This window comes from Aquarana catesbeiana, linkage group LG06 (assembly GCF_042186555.1).
Source record: "Aquarana catesbeiana isolate 2022-GZ linkage group LG06, ASM4218655v1, whole genome shotgun sequence".
Lineage (NCBI taxonomy): Eukaryota > Metazoa > Chordata > Amphibia > Anura > Ranidae > Aquarana > Aquarana catesbeiana.
Genome location: NC_133329.1, coordinates 414,117,892 through 414,140,780, shown reverse-complemented (window position 1 = coordinate 414,140,780; position 22,889 = coordinate 414,117,892). Strand labels below are relative to the sequence as shown.

General features: G+C 44.5%; 1 protein-coding gene across 1 annotated transcript in view; it reads left to right on the top strand.

Moving 5' to 3' along the window:
- Positions 1-22,889, top strand: part of LOC141147310 (protein mono-ADP-ribosyltransferase PARP14-like) — a 61,326-nt gene that overhangs the window by 13,678 nt on the left and 24,759 nt on the right. Inside the window, exons 4-8 of the mRNA XM_073634522.1 lie at positions 3,748-3,942; positions 8,821-9,057; positions 11,562-13,822; positions 18,144-18,225; positions 21,562-22,164. Of these exons, the coding sequence (XP_073490623.1) occupies positions 3,748-3,942; positions 8,821-9,057; positions 11,562-13,822; positions 18,144-18,225; positions 21,562-22,164 (3,378 nt within the window). The remainder of the gene's footprint in view (positions 1-3,747; positions 3,943-8,820; positions 9,058-11,561; positions 13,823-18,143; positions 18,226-21,561; positions 22,165-22,889) is intronic.

Genomic DNA, 22,889 nt, shown 5'->3' with positions numbered 1-22,889 from the left:
AAACATACTTATTTACAAAAAGTTTTAACAGAAACAAAGAAAAACTTGTTTTTTTTCAAAATTTTCAGTCTTTTTTTATTTGTTGCGCAAAAAATAAAAACCGCAGAGGTGATCAAATACCACCAAAAGAAAGCTCTATTTGTGGGAACAAAATGATAAAAATTTGTTTGGGTACAGTGTAGCAAGACCGCGCAATTGTCATTCAAATTGCGACAGCACTGAAAGGTGAAAATTGGGCTGGGCGGGAAGGTGTCTAAGTGCCTTGTATTGAAGTGGTTAAATTTCGTACCTGGGGGGTGTCTATAGTATGCCTGTAAAGGGGCGCATGTTTCCCGTGTTTAGAACAGTCTGACAGCAAAATTACATTTCGAAGAAAAAAACACAATTAAAACTACTCGCGGCTATTGCATTGCCGACAATACACATAGAAGTTCATTGATAAAAACGGCATGGGAATTCCCCAAAGGGGAACCCTGAACCAAAATTTTAAAAAAAAGACGTAGGAGTCCCCCTAAATTCCATACCAGGCCCTTCAGGTCTGGTATGGATATTAAGGGGAACCCCGGCCAAAATTTTTTTAAAAAATGACGTGGGGTTCCCCCTAAATTCCATACCAGACCCTTCAGGTCTGGTATGGATTTTAAGGGGAACCCCGCACCAAAAAAAAACAGCGTGGGGTCCCCCCAAAAATCCATACCAGACCCTTTATCCGAGCACGCAACCTGGCAGGCCGCAGGAAAACAGGGGGGGACGAGAGTGCGACCCCCCCCTCCTGAACCGTACCAGGCCACATGCCCTCAACATTGGGAGGGTGCTTTGGGGTAGCCCCCCAAAACACCTTGTCCCCATGTTGATGAGGACAAGGGCCTCATCCCCACAACCCTGGCCGGTGGTTGTGGGGGTCTGCGGGCGGGGGGCTTATCGGAATCTGGAAGCCCCCTTTAACAAGGGGACCTTCAGATCCCGCCCCCCCCGTGTGAAATGGTAAGGGGTACTTACCCCTACCATTTCACTAAAAAACTGTCAAAAATGTTAAAAATGACAAGAGACAGTTTTTGACAATTCCTTTATTTAAATGCTTCTTCTTTCTTCTATCTTCCTTCATCTTCTGGTTCTTCTGGTTCTTCCTCTGGCGTTCTCGTCCAGCATCTCCTCCGCGGCGTCTTCTATCTTCTTCTTCTCGGGCCGCTCCGCACCCATGGCATGGGGGGAGGCTCCCGCTCTTCTCTTCTTCCTTCTTCTCTTTTTCTCTTCTTCTCTTCTTCATTTTCTTCTCCAGGCCGCTCCGCACCCATGCTGGCATGGAGGGAGGCTCCCGCTGTGTGACGGCGTCTCCTCATCTGATGGTTCTTAAATAACGGGGGGCGGGGCCACCCGGTGACCCCGCCCCCCTCTGACGCTCGGGACATGACGGAACTTCCCTGTGGCATTCCCTGTGACGTCACAGGGAAGTCCCGTCAAGTCACTGTGCGTCAGAGGGGGGCGGGGTCACCAGGTGGCCAGGCCCCCCGTTATTTAAGAACTGTCAGACGAGGAGCGTCGTCACACAGCGGAAGCCTCCCTCCATGCCAGCATGGGTGCGGAGCAGCCCAGAGAAGAAAATGAAGAAGAGAAGAAGAGCGGGAGCCTCCCTCCATGCCATGGGTGTGGAGCGGCCCGAGGAGAAGATAGAAGACGCCGCGGAGGAGATGCTGGACGAGAACCCTGGAGGAAGAACCAGAAGAACCAGAAGATGAAGGAAGATAGAAGAAAGAAGAAGCATTTAAATAAAGGAATTGTCAAAAACTGTCTCTTGTCATTTTTAACATTTTTGACAGTTTTTTAGTGAAATGGTAGGGGTAAGTACCCCCTTACCATTTCACACGGGGGGGCCTGGATCTGGGGGTCCCCTTGTTAAAGGGGGCTTCCAGATTCCGATAAGTCCCCCACCCGCAGACCCCCACAACCACCGGCCTGGGTTGTGGGGAAGAGGCCCTTGTCCTCATCAACATGGGGACAAGGTGTTTTGGGGGGCTACCCCAAAGCACCCTCCCAATGTTGAGGGCATGTGGCCTGGTACGGTTCAGGATGGGGGGGGCCGCACTCTCGCCCCCCCCTCTTTTCCTGCGGCCTGCCAGGTTGCATACTCGGATAAGGGTCTGGTATGGATTTTTGGGGGGACCCCACGCCGTTTTTTTTTTTTTTTTGGCGAGGGGTTCCCCTTAAAATCCATACCAGACCTGAAGGGTCTGGTATGGAATTTAGGGGGAACCCCACATCATTTTTTTTTAAAATTTTGGCCAGGGTTCCCCTTAATATCCATACCAGACCTGAAGGGCCTGGTATGGAATTTAGGGGGACTCCCACGTCTTTTTTTTTTAATTTTGGTTCGGGGTTGCCCTGTGGGGAATTCCCATGCCGTTTTTATCAATGAACTTCTATGTGTATTGTCGGCAGTGCAATAGCCGCGGGTAGTTTTAAATGGGTTTTTTCCTTCAAAATGTCATTTTGCTGTCAGACTGTTCTAAACACGGGAAACATGGGCCCCTTTACAGGCATACTATAGACACCCCCCAGGTACGAAATTTAAAGGGATATTACACTTTTATTGTTTGACTTTAAGCATTATTAAAATCACTGCTCCTGAAAAAACGGCCGTTTTTAAAACTTTTTTTTGCATTGATCCATGTCCCCTGGGGCAGGACCCGGGTCCCCAAACACTTTTTATGACAATAACTTGCATATTAGCCTTTAAAATTAGCACTTTTGATTATTCATGTTCGTGTCCCATAGACTTTAATGGTGTTCGTGTGTTCGAACAAACTTTTTTCCTGTTCGCATGTTCTGGTGCGAACCGAACAGGGGGGTGTTCGGCTCATCCCTACTTGTCAGTGTAAATTAATATCAGCCGGTTCAGACTCACCTGATGGCCTATAAAAAGTTGTCTCATTACCAAGGTGTCACTAATAGAAACATCTCATGATGGGTAAAAGTGTGTTCAGGGTCAGTCCTGGGATGGAGATATATTACCTCCAGTGTGTTCAGGGTCAGTTATGGGATGGAGATATATTCCCTCCAGTGTGTACAGGGTCAGTCCTATGATGGAGATATATTACCTCCAGTGTGTTCAGGGTCAGTCCTGGGATGGAGATATATTACCTCCAGTGTGTTCAGGGTCAGTCCTAGGATGGAGATATATTACCTCCAGTGTGTTCAGGGTCAGTCCTGAGATGGAGATATATTACCTCCAGTGTGTTCAGGGTCAGTCCTGGGATGGAGATATATTACCTCCAGTGTGTTCAGGGTCAGTCCTGGGATTGAGATATATTACTCCCAGTGTGCTCAGGGTCAGTCCTGGGATGGAGATATATTATCTCCAGTGTGTTCATGGTCAGTTCTGGGATGGAGATATATTACCTCCAGTGTGTTCAGGGTCAGTCCTGGGATGGAAATATATTACCTCCAGTGTGTTCAGGATCAGTCCTGGGGTGGAGATATATTACCTCCAGTGTGTTCAGGATCAGTCCTGGGATGGAGATATATTCCCTCCAGTGTGTTCAGGGTCAGTCCTGGGATGGAGATATATTCCCTCCAGTGTGTTCAGGATCAGTCCTGGGATGGAGATATATTCCCTCCAGTGTGTTCAGGGTCAGTCCTGGGATGGAGATATATTCTTTAAAAGTATCAGAAACTGGAGCAGAGGTCACAGGGACAGGAGTAAGAGAACAGAAACAACTTCCTCCAAGAATATGTTTTACTCTTTTACAGACACACCAGACGATGAGGTGACTCTGGCCCCCCTGTCCTCTCTGGTTCTGATCGAGAACGTCCAGGACAGCTGCACTCCTGAGTTGTTAAACCGCCTGGTGAAGAATATCAGTGAGAAGATTGAGGACACGGACTTCTATGTGGAGATAATTCCGGAGATCCAATCTGCTGTTGTCACCTTCACATGTGATATCGGTGAGTCCAATCTTTGTGATTTGCTCATTATTTAGATAACTTACCTGGAAGGAGACCCACAGCTTCTAATACGGGCCTACAAGTTCCATTGCATGCTATCATCCAATGGCCCTTGTAGGGGAATGTTGTGTGCCATTTGCCCCATGTAGTGCCCTCTTAGTTAGGCTTCTAATTAAATTTTGTTTTGGGTGCCTTCTCTAATCGGGGTAGCAGTGATTGTTTGGTCTGGTCTGTTTGGGGTTTCACAGGCTGGGAGTTTGATTGCTTCCCCCTGCCTCTAGAAGAAGTTTAGGGAGGGAGAATTTAAATGACCAGCTTGAATATTGAGCAGGACCTGGCCAATCCCTGAGAAGGTGTGCCCAGATGGTGGCTGGGATGCTGTTAAATAGTCTGGGGAGACTGTCTCTTCTCCATCAGAGATGGGTCAGTGAGGTTCAAGGGGCTGTTTGCCCCTGAAGCACCTTTTGGACTGGATGCCAGACTATTCTCCAAGGGACTGAACCTATGAACTTATCCTGCTTCAGGATTTGTGAGTAGAGACCTTATCTATGCTTAAAAAATGTACTCATGGTCCCCAGCCATGAATCTACAGACTGTTCCAGTCTACTTACACCAGTCTGCTCTTACCTGTGCTAAAATCTACCTCATGGTCCCCAGCTACGAGTGGTAGACTGTTCTGCTATTACTAAGAGAGAAGTGTCCTCTGCTGATTGTGTTTAATGTTTGGAGTATCCCACACCCACCCCATCGTCCTTTATTGTTACAAGGTTCTTCAAGAAATAAATACGAAAAAAAGACATCCCCCAGACTTTTCATTGGAGGCAGAGTGAGTGAAATCATTTCCAGGTGGACAGGTGGCCTCTGCACTGTTGGGGAAGAACCAGTTAGATACAGTGGCCCCTCCGGGGGTAGCGCTACTGTAAGGACCAAGCTCTACAGAATCACTGACATCTTTATCTACTAAGTACTCAAGAGCAATGGAGGGAAAAGCATCAATGTATAGATACACTTGCCACTTAAAAAAGTTAAAATACTATTAATTATAGGCAGGTACATTGATTTAAAGTGCAAAACTCACTAAATTAATTTTTAGTTATATAAAACGTCTAAGTTCCATCATTCTCCTCACTTGTTGTCCTGAGTGGTACTACATCTTCTAGTCACAAGATTATTTGGTGTACACCTCATCTCATGTTCCAGTGTTTCTGGAAAGTGCTTCAGTGGGCACAGCAAGAGGGCAGTGCCAGGATTAAGGAACAATCTGGCTGCATGTTCATCTGGTTAGATACTGTTATTCAGCTTTCCAACTTCTCCCATCAGCTGCAGGGTAACAATTCTGACTAGTCTCGGAGTTACAGGTATCCTTCCTTGTCCAAGTCACTAAGTCCTGGGCCCTTCTGGCCATTGTTTTGCGTTATAAGACCTGGGCACAGCCAACTTCTTGTAGGATTGCTTGCCTTAAGGGAACGGGGGCTGCTATAGGCAGAAGAAACACCAGCCAGCTATAGCTCCTGACCTAGGGATCGGACTGTGCATTACATAATCACAAGCTCACCCAATGCTACTACCTGGGCAGTCATAGACTCTTCTCAGGCTTGCTTGTTTGCTCAGGAAGTGTGTAATCAGACTTTCCAGTGAGTATGGATAATCATAATCCTGTTACAGGGAGACCCATAGTCCTGGACATTCAGCTTATATCCGAATAATCATGTTCTGACCTCAGTGGATGGGTTCTTCAAAGCCTTTGGCCTCCTCCACAATGACCCTGATTGCACCCACCCTGCTGAATCCTGTCTTAGAGCTTTATGGCAAGGTAGGAGTATGGTGGAAGTGTACTGCTCGGAGTTCCATCATTGGCCCCCGTTGAATGACCCGGCTCTTAGGAGTCATTTCAGGTTGGGGTTGGCCGATTCAGTAAAGATTCCTTGTTGCATTACTCTTCGTCCAAGACTTTAGAAGAGGCCATGCAACTTGCCATTATGGTAGACAGAAGTCTGCGAGAGACATTCAGAGAAGGCAGCATCCCAAGTCAACTTCCCTGCTAATGTCCCAACAAACTTGGAAATGGCAAAAGTCTGGGGAGACCTAAATGTCTTTCCCTAGACAACCCAGTACCTAGCCCAGGTCAGAATAAGCTTTTTTGTTTATGTCCAACTTACTCCAGATTCCCCGTCTCACCAACTGTCGGTCTGGGAGTTGGGCCCACAACCTCATACATATTTGAAAAGATGAAGAATGACAGACTTCTGAAAGAAGTCTTCAACACTTGGGAAGGACATTACGAGTAACTAGTGTAGCGCTGGTAGATTTGCAATCTACCGCATGGTAGGTAAATTTAGTAAATTGTGCGTTAGGAAGGTTAAGATTGCCTCTCTTCCAGCTTGGCTGAGGTTGTGTGCGTTTCCATGCTGACCGGTGGGTGTCGCTGTTGCCACTGGTCAGGGTTGGAAAGGCAACGTGTTGAAGCGTATGGATGCTCCTCTGTCTCGGAGACAAGCTCGGTGAAGGTGGTCCTCCGAGTTGCATTCTGGGCGAGGGTATTTATGGGACAGACGCAATGTTTTGGGGTTTGTTTTACAGCCACCTGCTGGCCCTCCTGGCTGACAGGTATGCTTTAGGGAGCTACCTCGTGGTCCTCCGTTCGGAAGGCCCACGATACAGCGGCGCAGGGGTGGGTCCAGAGGCTTGTCTGGGGCCTACCACCGCGGCCGAGGAATGGTCCTGAGCTGTCGGTCCTGTGTGACAAAGCTGGACAACCGAGGAGATCCCAGGGGAGGACCCGTCTTGGAGGGATCATGCAGCGTGCTGGTCTATAGAGGGGCCTGGTGACTCGGTTGGAGGACGTATCCAAAAGTAACTATACAGCATAGTGTTGCCGGCTCGGCTTAAAGGTTCAAGCACTGTGACCGACTTTCACTACAGTAAATCTATACAACCTGTGGCAGAGGATTGTATGGATTTTATTCCCAAACAAGTCTGTGGCAGAGACTTTGATTCATGCTGCGTACTGGCTGCTAGACCGGTGAGAGAGGCCTATCCAGACGAGCAAGGAGTGTGTCCCACTAGGGGAGCGCATTTCAAATAGTACTTGAATTCTACCAGGACATTTTGTCAAGAGAACCCTACCACAGAATATTTGAGTTTCTTCTGCAAGTTTCCTTTCTACCTCTTTCCTGCTACTTCCTAAGTCGTTTTGATTAATAAAGCATTGAAAACGCACTCCAGTGTTGGTGCGTGTGTGGTCCAGGAGTAAACTCAACAGAACCCCTAGACCCGGTGCCGGTGAAACAGAGGGAAGGAGAGTGAAGGGAACAGACCCGCTTAAACCAGCAGCTCCACCTAGAGTTAGTGTTACACTAGTCATGCCATTTGACCTATGTAATGCCCTAGCTGTCTTTCAGGAGTTTGTCAATGACATCTTTTGTGAGTTTTGGATTCCCTTTTGCCGACCTTTGCCCTGTACCCAGATTACTCTTTAGACTGCCACCTGAACTTGATCTCAGATTGTTAACTGGACTAAGCTTATCCGCTATCTGCCCTGAAATTGAACTGTACCTGGATTCCACTACTAGCCTCTGTCCACTGCCTGGTCAGCCTCAGGACTGCAAGTACCATTCTTTATCTCAGTTGCTCAGTTCTGGTGCTATCTGGCCAGAAACTACAGTATTGTGTTCTAAGACCTGGGGGTAACCACGTGCCTACTTGCCTTAACAGGGAAACAGGGGCATCTATAGACAAAATGTCATGAGGGCCACATACCTGAGGTGAGACCGAAGTAGTGGGGAGGCCTTCCTTGCACCTCGGGTTCTTGAAGCCTCTGGAGATGGAGACAGAGACTTGGTGGACACTGAGTGGCACGGGTTACCAGGGGTGCAGAGCACTGTTGCAAGCCTTAGTCCGATATCCTAACCGAGGTCAAGTCCACTCTGTCAACGAAGTACAAAAGGGTTAATCAGAAGAAGAAGAATGGTCGAGATCCAAGCCGGGGTCGGTTCCAATCTGGCAGCTGAGTACAAAAGGGGCAAAGAATTAGAATGGTCAAGGTACAAATCCAAGGTTAATGGCAAGCAGCAATCAAGAGTAATCAATTAGGTTTTCGGGTCACAACAAGTTCAGACAGATCACACAGTAGCACAGGAACAAGGGGGGACTGAAGATAATCCTGCATGTTTGGAAGTGTCAGGGCTGGGCTTATATTGGGAAGTTTGAGGTCACTTACTGTGCGCCTCCTGTGTATTTTCCCGCCTTTTTCCATCAGGTTGAGGTCACTTTCTGTGCGCCTCCTGTGCATTTTCCCACCTTTTTTCCATCAGGTTAAGGTCACTTCCTGTGCGCCTCCTGTGTATTTTCCTGCCTTTTTCCATCAGGTTGAGGTCACTTCCTGTGCGCCTCCTGTGCATTTTCCTGCCTTTTTCCATCGGGTTGAGGTCACTTTCTGTGTGCCTCCTAGCCATTTTCCAGGCAGGTCTTCTGCGCAGGTGCGGGTTGGCGCACTGAGGTATCTTTGGCGCATGCTCAGTTGGCACGGTTTTTCTCTTGCGGCAACGCATCATTGGAGCATGCGTAGTAAGCCCTGGACTCCTACACAGAATAACCACCAGTCAGCTATAGTTTCTGACCTAGGCATCAGGCTGTGAGATGCAGACACTTGAAAATTCAAAAGACACAAATATTGGCAACCCCGGTGTATATCTAGTGGGACAGCCAGCTGTACAGAATAAATGCCAGGATGAAAATGAGACACTCTCAACAGGTGGACTCTCTGTTCCTTTAGTTTATATGTAGAACTTTTCTGTTTGATTGCAGTGTTTCTTTAACTCAAGTGGAAGTATAATTGGTTATTATATTTTCGTGATCCTTTTTTTTTTTTTTTTGCAGATCTTCTGAAATTCATCAATACGTTCTCTATTGAGCTCGGAGCGGGTCACACCAAGCTGACAGCGAGGCCTCTGGAAGAATCCCGAAGTGTCAGGGTGGAGAATGTCCCGGAGAACACATCTGAGGCACATCTGAGAGCTTTCTTTGAGGACCCAGAACAGGGAGGAGAAAGAGTAGAAGACATTGTGATGGTACCTGAGGAAAGAGCCGCAGTGATCAAATTTTATGACACACGAGGTGAGTTCACAGACCGAGTACAGAGCAGATTGAACCTTCTTACATCAGAGTTCTTATTGGTGCCTCTAAGGCTCCATGTACACAGGACGCTGAGGCAAAGTCCTCTGAACGATTTTTTTTGACACCTTGAAACCGGTGTTTAAAATGCCTGTTTAGCTGCGTTTGCATGCCGCGTTTAGCTGCGTTTTACCGCGTTTGCGTCTAGAAGCATTTAGTTAAGATAACATCATAAGACCCTCCCCAAGATCAAAAAAAAGTATTAAAGCGGGGTTCCACCCAAATTTCGAACAATATCTGTATGTATTCTCTTCCTTGCCTAGATGCTGACATGCTGTTTAAAAAAATTTAAATCGCCGTAATTACCTTTTTATTTTTCTATACTTCTTTGCACTTCCTGGTTCTCCTCCCGTGGGAGTAGGCGTGTCTCTAGCCTCTCCCAGACTCCTGTGAGCTAGTCTCAGGCTTCCCAGGATGCCACTGAGCATGTGCGGGAACGAGCGGTGAATGCTGGGAGCACAGCATTCACCACATCCAGGAAATAAATGCTTGTGGGCTTCAAATGCCCACAATGAAGATGGAAACCGCCTGCAGTGAATAATATAAGTTATTCTTTCCGACGAAATCTGACACAGGCGGACATATTACACACAATATGTGAGTATGTAATGCTGAGAAGAAAAGTTTGTGAATGAACTAAAAAAAAAACAAACGATAGATAGGTGGACCCCCGCTTTAACTATTTCCACCATTTTGTGAGACCAGAGTGAGTAGCAGCAGCTGAGAGAGCAGCAGTGTACTTGTATTTAGCATGTCACTTGCCACGTTGCCTGCCACAAGTTGTGGATTGTCATTTGCCACATCACCTGCCACAGGTTGTGGATTGTCCACCTGCCACAAGTTGCGTATTGTCCACTTGCCACGTCACCTGCCACAAGTTGCGGATTGTCACTTGCCACGTCATCAGCCACAAGCTGTGGATTGTCACTTGCCACGTCACCTGCCACAAGTTGCGGATAGTCACTTGCCACGTCACCTGCCACATGTTGCGGATTGTCACTTGCCACGTCACCTGCCACCAGTTGTGGATTGTCACTTGCCACGTCACCTGCCACCAGTTGTGGATTGTCATTTGCCACATCACCTACCACAAGTTGTGGACTGACACTTGCCACGTCACCTGCCACAAGTTGTGGATTGTCCTCTTGCCACGTCACCTGCCACACGTTGCCGATTGTCACTTGCCACGTCACCTGCCACACGTTGCCGATTGTCACTTGCCACGTCACCTGCCACACGTTGCCGATTGTCACTTGCCACGTCACCTGCCACACGTTGCCGATTGTCACTTGCCACGTCACCTGCCACACGTTGCGGATAGTCACTTGCCACGTCACCTGCCACATGTTGCGGATAGTCACTTGCCACGTCACCTGCCACATGTTGCGGATAGTCACTTACTACATCACCTGCCACAAGTTGTGGATTGTCCACTTGCCACATCACCTGCTACAAGTTGCTTGTTCAAATCTAACAATCTATTAGGTCAAATTCAAATTATACTTCAGATAACAGCAATGCTCGTGGTGTATTGGATTGGATTGTGGCTCATTAGGGGTATATAAATAGTCTATGAATCATTGCAAGCAATTACAAGTTTTTAAAATATTTTTTTAATGGTTTTTCATCATTTGCTATCATTTTTTGAGATTTTTAATGTCAAAAAAATAGGACACCTTTAAAAAACGCTTATAAATGAAAACGCGGCTAAATGTGGAAATCTTTGGCTCCTGAACTCATTTTTTTGCCTTCAAAGAAAGGCTGTTAAACACAACGGCCTAAAAACGATTGTAAACGGAACTGTGTAGATGGTCACATAGGATAACATTGGATGAGTTCAGTGACAGTCGAAAAAAACGTCCAACTGCCTCTGAACGTCCGTTTTAACAGCCTCAGTGTACATGGGGCCTTAGAAATACCTCTAAATGGCCTGAATTTGTCCAAAGGCTCATAATAGGGTGGACCGGAATTATTTTTGCTTAACACCAAATTCCTAATCCATGTAGGAAATGTTTCCAGTATGTGGATCTCAATAAGAGGGTGACAATCGTCCCATTAAATCATTTATGATCGGCCTCGGCTTAACAGCACATTTTATTTACTTATCAAAAATGTGTAATATTTGTTTTTTGGCCACCATAGTACAAAATCCTTGGTGTTTCTTTCACTTCAAGCGCTCTCTACTGCTGAAGTATATACTGTATATTTATGACCGGCATATTTAGCAGCACATTATAGAGTACATACATCATTTACATCAATACCTGCCCCCACCACAATCACATACATGTGCACACAAAATGAACCAAATTTGCAGTAAAGTCAATTAGTAATATATTTTGGACTGTCTTCACAAAACCATGCAGAGAATATACAAGCATTATACATAATATGAGTTATGATTGAAACATCACTGTGAACCATCTGCTTGTTTCCTTCTCTTCCAGATGTTAAAAGAGTTTTGAAGAAGGATCATGTGTTTTCCAAGGAAAAGATATCCGTATACCCTTACTACCCATTGTTGGGTATAGCACTGTATGGGAAGGACGGACCTTGTATAGAAATACCAAAGCCTATAGAGTTTAATATCAGTCCATACAAATTGCAACATATCTGTAGTAATGAAGAATTAAAGAACAACATAGATGTGAAGATGAAGAATAAACACTGTGAGATCAAATGGCCAGATAAAGACTGCCAGGATCCTGTCCTTCAACTCATCTTCTCTCCCACCTTGTCCACCCATCTCAGGTCTGTGAAAAAGATTGTACCGAGATGGAAGGAAGAGGTTTCTAATGAATTCTCACATTTTGTATCAAAGTTCACAGAAATAGAATATAAAATGGATGAGTCGGACTGGGAAGCTATTAAAGAACATGTCAGCAGCTCTACCTATGAAGGAGTACTCATCAAACCTGACTTTGGTGGAGAAAAGGTTTTCCTGGTTGGATTGTCCAATGATGTTACAGAAATTGACCCGACATTCAGACAACTGATAGAGCAAACCACCAAACAGGTGGAAAGAAAGACGCAAACCAAGACTGAGACCATATCCATGTCTCCAGCCCTCTATCAGATTATGTGTAACAGTGGCCTAAAGAAAAAGATCCTGGACCAGGTTCCAGAGCTGACAATTGACTATGATGTGCCAACAAAGAAAGCCCGTCTATCGGGACTGAGAGATGAAGTGCTCGCCGCCAAAAATGAGATACTCAACATCACACAACAAATGGAAAACAAACCCATCCAGATGAATCCACACCTTATCAAGTTCCTGAAATTACCTGATAATGAGGACCTGTCCTCTCTGCTCTTTGTACGTCACAACATCAACGCAATGCTGGAAATTGATGATGGTGATGTTAAACTGATGGCTTATTCAAAGGAAGACTTGACTGTGGCAGAAAACCTAATTAAGGTAAAACTGCTTCATAGACAAATTTTAGTTAATGACAAAAATCTTCTAAAATCTCCTGAGTGGAGAAGTCTCCACTCACATCTGCTTCAGGTATTTAATGCAGAGAAAATCACAGTCCTGATAGAGAAATCATCTTCTGGAACGGAGGACAACATGGTCATCGCCGGCCTGACTTCAAATGTTCTAAAGTGTTACCAACAAATCAGCGAATTTCTGGAGGACACTACTATAGAGACAGAAATTCCAGTTAAAACTGCAGTAAAGATGACGTTCCTCTGGGAGGAAAGGAAGGAGGTGTTGGAGAAGATAAAGAAAAATGTAAATGTAACAAAGAATCAGAACAGCATATGTCTGTCAGGACCACGGGTGAAGGTTCAAGAGGCAGCAAATACCATTAAGGACATTCTGCAGTCACTTCATAGTGATACTCTGCGTATTGAAAAACCGGGAGCCAAAAAGTTTTGTAAGGCCAATGAAGAAGTTCATGCTACAACCGCAAGGACAAATTACCATTGTGTGATACGCTTAGAGGAGGCTGGTGTAGAAAATGATCCATTTGGTAAATCCCGATACCAAGTAACTCTTCCAAATGGAATGATCCTCTCTGTATATAAAGATAACATGTGCCGTCACAAGGTAGATGTCATTGTTAATGCAGCCAATGAACAGCTGAAACATGGTGGGGGTTTGGCAAAAGCTATTCTGGATGCAGCAGGACGTAAACTCCAAGATGACTGCGATCAGATTATCAGAAAATATGGTAAATTATCCACTGGAGAGTCAGTAATTACTGATGCAGGGAATTTGCCGTGCAATCGAATAATACATACAGTTGGTCCCCGATGGAAATCACATTCACCCCCCAAATGTGCACAGCTTCTACAGAAGGCGATTACCACCAGTTTACAGCTGGCCTCTGAGAAGAGTCTCAGTTCAATAGCAATTCCAGCTGTTAGTTCTGGTATTTTTGGATTTCCCATAAAATTATGTGCTGAAAACATAGTGGAAGCCATATGGGACTATGTAGAGACACCGGGACAACAGAGCACTTTACAGAGAATCCATCTTGTGGACATGAAGGAGGAAACCGTCAAAGCTTTCTCTGAAGTTGCAAAGGCCAAATTTGGTAACCAAATGGGTGCTGTGCCATCTACAGCAATGGCACCCCAGCCGGTCACAAGAGTGACACAGAACCCACCAGCGCCAGTGAATAGAGGTAATGACAACACCGTGAGGACGGAGGAAGGACTGAAGACCAAGCTGCTTCAGAAAAACATTGAGGACAGTTCGGTACGTAGATATCCTAACATTTTCCTTCTAATGTGGAACTTCACAAACTTTTGTTGAGTCTTTCTTTATTGTTGCTTACATCCCCCATTTGGGAAAATTCACTTTGCTTACTGTCCAAGTTTGATGGTAAGTAAGGGGAATCTGCCTAACAGGGACACAGACAGCTATAAACTATATCATACAGTAAATTTTAAAGACTAAGTTCACCTTCGGGAACGTGTTACATGTTCCACCCTAAAATCAGGAAGAACATGTAACAGGTTCCCACTCCTGCGGCGGCTCGTTGAGCCACGGCCTCTGTGTGACAGCAGTACAGGGAGAAGTTCCCGGTACCAGCTGTCACTTTTTGAAAAAAGTGTCTCTGTGAATGAATGAACTATAAGTACAGACAGATTACACTGACAGTCTGCAGGAGTCCTGCATGGCACTAGAGATCTGCTGATCGCTGGTTCAATGCTTTCCAGGCTCCTAAAAAAATAAAAAATAAAAATAATGCAAATTTCTTTAACCTGTGCATTTATTAATTTTTTTTAAAAGGTTAACTTATCTTTTAACCCTTTCCAAAGCAGTTTTACATGCTGTCGGTACCTTCTTTTGAAGATATTCTCTGATTGTGGTGACCACACTGAATACCAAGACTATCTCCACAGCTGGACCCAGACAGCAGAGGAAACCTGACAAAAATGTTACAATTTCCCAACTTAGAAAGATAAAATAATAAACTGCTGCTGTTACAAGCTGTATATCAGCCTTTTTCAACCAGGATTCAGTGGATCTCTAGTGCTCAAGTTGCTAGGGGTTCATTGACTGATGAGCAATTTCTTCCTCTCAGACAAGTAACCACTGACACCAGTGAACTTTTTAGCTATATGTATGAAGGAGATTCTTCCCATTGACCACCAATGTAAAGGACATTTTTTTTTCACTGTAAGGAGCACTTTTTGCAGACTTTTCACCAGCCCTCCATTTTCCCAGCATCACAGAAAAGACCTAAATCAAGATTAAAAAAATATCCCCCTCCTCATCCCAGCAGTGCCTCTGCTAACATATTACCAAGATTGTACTTTTATATCAGAGAACAGAAAACCATTAGGTTGATCATTCCTAGGCCACCCTGCTGGCCTGGACAAGTAAGTTACATTGCATTTGATCAGGCTCAGCCTATTTCCCCATAACAGTTTGAAAAACCAGCTGTAGACCCTTGCATAGAGAGATTCCAGAAAGATACAGATGAAGCTGACATATAAAACGTTCGGGATCAGGTAAGTTTTGATCAGGTCAACCCCCTCAAGGAAAGCTTCCATTTCTTTCAGCTAGCTACCTTGGCATTGGCATCCACCAACCTGCTTTCCCAATTTTGAAGACCTTAGTCACCAGGACCAGATTTGATGCCCAACACTGTTATTTCCTGCTGGGGTTCTGGGAAGGCATCCGGAAGTTCGAAGCGTTCACTCTCCTCAACCATCCAGAAAACTTCACTCTTCTCATGGTTGACTTTAGAGCCAGAATCCTCCATGTACTGCTCTATCACAAAGGGTCGACAGATTTTTGGCACTTGGTGCATAGATATAACAAAATGCTATTCGCTGTCAGGATTTATATATTTCATGTGTTTAGTTGGGCTGAACACATTTTTCCTTATTATTAGATAGTGGAAAGGGTAAAAAAAAGACAATAAAAAAGTAGAAGATTGGGGGGGGTGGGGTGGATAGGAAGATGGGAAGGGTGGGGGGCATTTGGTAAGGGGCAGTTGTATGGGGTTGTGGATGGTACAGTGGGCGGGGGAGCAAGTGTGGAAATAGGGGAGGATGAGTGCAAACATTCTTCCTGCCTGTAGGTGGCACTGTGCCAATGCTACAAGGAAAAAGGAATATGATGAGGGAAATTGTCCTATTATATATAGTTACATAGTTACATAGTAGGTGAGGTTGAAAAAAGACACAAGTCCATCAAGTCCAACCTATGTGTGTGATTATATGTCAGTATTACATATCCCTGTATATTGCGGTCATTCAGGTGATTATCTAATAGTTTCTTGAAGCTATCAATGCTCCCCGCTGAGACCACCGCCTGTGGAAGGGAATTCCACATCCTTGCCGCTCTTACAGTAAAGAACCCTCTACGTAGTTTAAGGTTAAACCTCTTTTCTTCTAATTGTAATGAGTGGCCACAAGTCTTATTAAACTCTCTTCTGCGAAAAAGTTTTATCCCTATTGTGGGGTCACCAGTCCGGTATTTGTACATTGTGGGGTCACCAGTACAGTATTTGTAAATTGAAATCATATCCCCTCTCAAGCGTCTCTTCTCCAGAGAGAATAAGTTCAGTGCTCACAACCTTTCCTCATAACTAAGATCCTCCAGACCCTTTATTAGCTTTGTTGCCCTTCTTTGTACTCGCTCCATTTCCAGTACGTCCCTCCTGAGGACTGGTGCCCAGAACTGGACAGCATACTCCAGGTGCGGGCGGACCAGAGTCTTGTAGACTTCGTCAGTCTCTCTGGGAAGGTTGGTGCCAGATTTAATGCCAAATTCCCACAAGAGTTTAGGTGACATCTTACTGAGGGAGATTTTAAATTAGGGATCCCTCATCATTTGGACGTACTTTGAGCAAGTGGCCAGTTAGGGCTAGGAACCCACAGGATAGGGACTTGCCTAGCATAGGGGAAAGGTTCCTGGCAAGAACGGATAGCTCAAGCGTTAGGCAGGCCATACACTGAGCACATTTTTTATCTGCAACCACGGCGTTGACAGTGTTAACAGGGGAATCCCTCCCGCTGAGCTATTGTATTCTCCTGGTGGGGAAGCGAGGGAAGCCCGCCAGGAGAAGACCGTGAGTATTGCTAGTGGCTATACCAGCCACTAGCGATAACCGTATGTAAAATCCAGCAGGCTGGTTGTACCCAAGTTTGATTCAGATACATTCAGCCTGCCCATACATGGTTCGAATTTTGGCTAGTTGTTGATGCATTATATTTTCCAAAACATAACTATATTGAGCCATAATAAAGGCATACAAAGGAATTTTTCGTGTGGATCCAAACTCCAGAGGTTCTAGCCCTTTCCTACTATATTCAAAAAAGATTTGCTGGAGTTCCTTTTTGTGTTTTAAAAAGTACATTGCACCACTGGGGTTCTAAGTTTGAATCCCAACCACTTAAACACTTAAAGCATACTTGCAATCGGGAGCTTTCCGGTCATGTGACCATTGTGACAGCCAATCACAGTGGTCACATGACCTGAATGCCCTCCTCCCGCCATCTAGAAGTTCTTTGAGGGCTGGGAGGCAGTGGCGGGAAGGTGTTGAAAACTGTTTGCCGCTGGCAGAGCTGAACCAATGGACGTCAATATCATTCCCATCTGTTGGAACCAGCAGTCTTGACTTTCATAAGATATGGTGGCATTTGTGACGTTTGAGAGTTTCCAGTTTCGTTCCAAAAACAAAGTACAGAGTCTTTAAGAAGTTAATTTGGTCCTTCATCCTAGTGACAGGGACACCATCAAGGTAATGGAAATCTCATGTTTATGGCGATGTTGTTAGTCTAGAGTTCCCCTTTTTACCACTGAGGAACCCTTATAATAATTTTTAGATTTTGAGTAACCCCTTTGAAAATGGATTAGTTGGGGGGCAGTGGGAAAATGTCCTTTACATTGGTGGCCAGTGGTGAGTGCCTCTTTTACACAAGGTTATAAAGATCAATGGTGTCATGCAACTGGCTCTGAAAAGTGGTGTTGGCTTTGGAACTGTGCAGTCAACATCAAATATGGGAGGTCAATCAGCCACAGCTCAGGGAACTTCTAGTAACATTTGAAGGAGCTCCAAGGCTCCATGGAACCCTGGCTGAAAATGACTGCTCTGGAGGTTGAATATTCCTACATGGCCATTGAGGTGGTGAATTATCCAGCTCCTCATCCCCAGAATGCACAGAGCCATTTTTGGGTGCATGGAGATGGTGCTGAAGCTGCGTTGGGAAGAGTTCCATCTGAATAGCAATAAAGAGGTGAGGATTTTGAACCTTGTACCCTTCGGGAATGTCAGTTTACAAAGAATGAGTGATGTGATAGCAAACAGCGAGCTTTACTTGGACAGGATACACAGACAGGATGATACACTTGTTGGTTACAAACTGGAATGTTACCAGAAGAAACCTGGATTATGAGAGACTCTTTATAGAAGGTATCCTTGTGGGACATAGGATTATAGAAAGCCTCTCCATCATCCTACTAGACCCCGGCTACCTCACTTTCAAAGTCACATTAGTTGTATCTCATAAATGTTTTTTTTGCTGTATAATGGACATTTTCTTGTGTTATGTATTTATAGGCATCTACAAGTCAACCGGCAGTCAACACTGTTGCTGCAATTAACTGGGCCACCAACATACAATCAGCGGGGACTGGATCAAGTAGGTTTATGTAATATGAATCTATTTCTGCTATAGAGAGTTTATGCCGCCAGACTATTCTACATATGTTATAATGTACAAAGAAAGCTTCATATCAGATGACCAAAAGTCAGTGTACCCCACTTTTTCTCCCATGCTATTGAAAAAAATCTTAGCAACCCTAGACAGCTCTTCTGCCCCATTGACAGATTATTAAAACCTCACAGTCCATCCACATAACCAGCTTCAACACAGCTCTGCAACGCATTCCTGGATTTTTTTTCTCCTCAAAAATTTCTCTCTCCCACTACTCTCTACTTGACTCAGCATCTCTAACTAAATCGGTCTCTAATTTGAAATCCTCCACCTTTATACTTGATCTTATTCCCACCCATTTATTTAAATCCTGTTTTAGTTCTCTATGCCCCATTTTCTCAATATCATAAATGACTCCTTTAGCACCAGTTTTGTACCAACAATCCTCAAAATTGCTGCCATCACCTGGTACCCAAAAAAAAAATCAACATGGCTCTGGACAATTTAAACAACTTTCACCCAATATCTAACTTACTCTTCCTTGCCAAGATCCTTAAGTGGGCTGTAATATCTCGGTTACATAATCACCTGACTTTAAATAAACTATTTGAAACCCTTCAATCTGGTTTTCGGCAACTGCACAGTAAAGAAACCCGTTGACCTTCTGTTAGCTTCTGATTCCGGCTCACTAACTATTCTTATTCTACTGGATCGTAGTTCTGCCTTTGATACTGTAGACCACACCTTGAAACCATATTTGGAGTCTCAGAATTGGCTATGAAATGGAGTCATATCTTACTGATTGCTGTCACTTTGTTTCTCTTGGCCGATTCCAGTCTGAAGTTGGTCCAGTTGAGTGTAATGTTCCTCAGGGCTCAATCTTGGGTCTCTTACTTTTTAGCATCTACATGTTTCCACTTGACCAACTGCTTAGATCACATGGACTCAATTATCCCTCCCATGCTGACGACACTCCGACATACATCCACACTAAACCAGATTCTACTTTGGCTGCTTCTCTCCTATCTAACTGATTTATGATATAAAAACTTGGATGGCCCATAATTTCCTTCAATTAAACTGTGACAAGACTGAAGTCATGCTTATAGGTCCCCCCCCCCCCCATCAATTACGTAAGGTCAGTCCTGATAGCCTATCTATAGATGGCGCTGTACTTGAGCTTCAGTTTAAATTGAAAACTCTAGGGGTGAAATTTGATGCATGTACAAAATGTTGTCAGAACATATTTTTTCCACTTAAGAAACATTGCTGGGTTGCGTCCTATGCTATCATACACTGTAGCTGAAAAGCTGATCCATACATTTGTGTTCCCCCTACTTGTCTACTCCAAATGCTTTACTCCCTGGTCAAATCCACTATTAATCGCCTTCAATATGTTAAAAATTCTGCAGCCAGAATCCTGTCTAGGTCCGGTACAAGTGACCATATTACCCCGATCCTGGAGTCCTTGCACTGGCTACGCGTCAGGTTTTCGCATAGACTTTAAGATCCTCTTGCTCACCTATAAGGCTCTTCATGGCTTGACACCCCATTATCTCTCTGATCTTTTATCAACTTACCTCCCCCCCCCCCCTCGTAACCTCTGCTCCTCAACTCACCTACTCTTGATGGCTTTACCTACTAGGCTCCAAAACTGTGGAATTCACTTCCAAAGAACATCAGAGAGTAATTTTTTTCTAAACTCATTCAAATCAAATCTAAAAAAAAAATTTCTTTAGACAAGCTTTAATTTAATTGTCCCTTTTTCCTTTGTTATCCTGTGTATTCCTTGTAAAGCACTTTGAGAAGCCACCTTTAAGTCTCGGCTCACAGCAGGGGTCCGGTGCGTGCTGGTTCACCTTTTCAGGTCCGATTTCAGCCCGAATTTTGGGCCGAATTCAGACCTGGAACGGACCAAAAAACGCACCGGACCCGCTGCGGAGATATGTGAACCGGCTCCATAGAGAGCCGGTCAAAATCTCCTGCTATTGCGAATTGGATGCATCCAATTCGCAATGGTGTGAACCCAGTCTTATGGCGCTATATAATTTTCTTTTTTTATTATTATTATTATTATTATAAAGAAGAAAGAAGACTTTCCATAAGATTTTGGAGGGTATCTGTGGGAATTTGAGGCCATTTGTCTGGTCAGGTACTGATGTTGAATAAGACCTGGTTGGGCCTCACGTTGGGTGCCAAAAAAAGACCTGGCTCACCATCATTTCCATTTATCCCAAAAATGTTCATCATGTGAATGAGTATGGGGTATGTAGTACTCCTACCCATTCACTGAAAAAAGTGTCAAAAAGTAATAAAAACACAGACATTTTTTGACAATTCCTTTATTTAAAAAAAAAACATTGTCCCTCCGATGCAAATCCATTGTCAATCACGATGCCGCCGCACCGCCAGAACCTGAAAAAGTGGAAAAAAATCTGATGGCTGACTGGCGAATGCCTCCTCCACCATTTGACAGTTCTTATATAGGTAAGGGAGGGACCATCTGGCGACGTCACCTAGTGGCACCATCCCTTGTGACAGAACCGGCCCAGCATGCACCGGTCCGTGGCCTCACAAGGGGAGGCGGTGTCAGCTGTCCTCACTCTTATCTATATAAGAACTGTCAAATGGCAAGCCAGCCACTCCTTTGCCTTTTTGTTCTTTTTTTCTGTCTAGCAGTGCGACATGCACTTTGCCTCCTGAGGGAAGAGAAGATATATATGGTGAGACTTCTTTAAAAGAATAAAACAAAAATAAGGTGTATGTAGTTTCAATAATGAGTTAGAATCAACTGCTAACTCCTAACACTCCCAACAACATCCAACTATATACTGATTATGGAGTCCACATACACTATCTATCTTTGCTTCCTTCTCCTAAGCCCTGATGAAGGAGTTACAACTTCTGAAATGTGTTGACTTTGCAAACACTCTATTATTGCAATAGGAAATCACAGTTTGCACTTCTATTCTAAACTCACTTATCCCAATCACAACCCAAGGTCATCATGGAAGCCCTTCGGTGTGCAGAAGATGCCAGCTTCCATATTCACATTATTTGTATTTATTGCCATACCATTGAATGCCAACAAAAGAAAACAAACACAGGGGCACAATTTGGTCTTTCGGTGATTGGGATTACATCTGATGTAATCAGTGAAGCATTTCATTAAATATCAAATGGACTTTATACAGAACATCCTTACTGAGCTGAAATCCATGTTACAAAAACCTGGTCTTCATCACAAACTATTTGTAGACAATTTATTTTTCCACTTTTAGAGGAGTTTGTGACATCATTTTCTATTTTCTTTCTCTGTAGAATATTTTACATCACCAAAAGCACCGAAGCCAGCTCAGAAGCTCACCGCCTTTCAGTTTGTGGACGGCATTGAGCCTGTGGTGTTCAGCTTGTGTGCCGAAGATAAAAGTAATGTGGACAAGACGAAGGCTTGGCTACAGCAGCTGATCGACAATGAGCAGGGAGAGAAGGTGATCACAGAGGAATGTATCTCCGTATTAGAAGAAGCCGATGTGCAGAAGATCTCCGACCTCCAGAAAAAGTTTCAGGTTTCTGTCATTTACAAACCACCTGACCCCTCCATCCGGATTGTGGGCCTCACCAGGGATGTCCTATCTATGTCCGGGGAGATCGAAACAATTATAAACCGGGTAAAAGACAGAAGGAACAGGGAGTGGGCAGCGGAGCTCACTGGGAATCTGGTGGAATGGCGATATGGTAATGGAGGAACTAGGATTCCCTTCGACAAGATGACAAACCTGGAGCTGGAAGAGGCAAAAAATGAGGACAAGGCCCAGATCAATATCCAGATCCGAGGAAGCCAGTATACTGTCAGTTTAAAAAGAGAAAAGGCCATAGACAATTATGGAAAAGAAATTCAGATCCAACGTGTTGTTAAACATGGTAATATGACTTTTATAGTTTATTTAATTGCACCAACATATTCCATAGCAATGTGCTTCATCCTAGGGAGAAGGATCAGAAATAATCAAGACAGATATGGTATATTGGGTGCAGCATCTTCTAAAAGGAGATTCTGTGTTAGTTCATGCATTATATTATATAAATTCACCTAAAAACAACAGCTGGCATTGCTTGAAAGAGTCACCTCAACCAAGACAGCTGTAGTGTTACTTCCACAGGAAATAGTGGACTGTCATGGCCTATAGCTGCACCCAACAGCAAGGAAGAGAATTGGGTTTCAGTCACTTTAGTCTTTCTGAAGTTTATTTGCTCAACCACCCGTGCAGAGAGGATTAGAGGTACAGAATACCCACAGACAGCAAAATATCCCAAACCTTCCAATGTCATCAACAAAAGCGGATGGTGGTTAAGTTGCAGCCACCTAGTAATATTAAAGTTGATGGTGGCCCTAATGTCTCAGGCTCCTAGTAACAAAAGGAACAGCAGCTATTGGTAAAGCTAATTCCTTCAGTAGCGCCCTCCCAAAGACACTAGACCAGTGGTTCTCGACCTCTCTAGTGCTGTGACCCCTTGATCAAATTTCCCAAGTTGTCGGGACTGCTAACAGTAAAATTATTTTCGTAGCGTAGGTTGTCAGCTCCAAAGGCAAGACAAGTAATTTGTGCCCCTAACCCACAGACATTTAGTGCTCCCTGAGTCCCTTC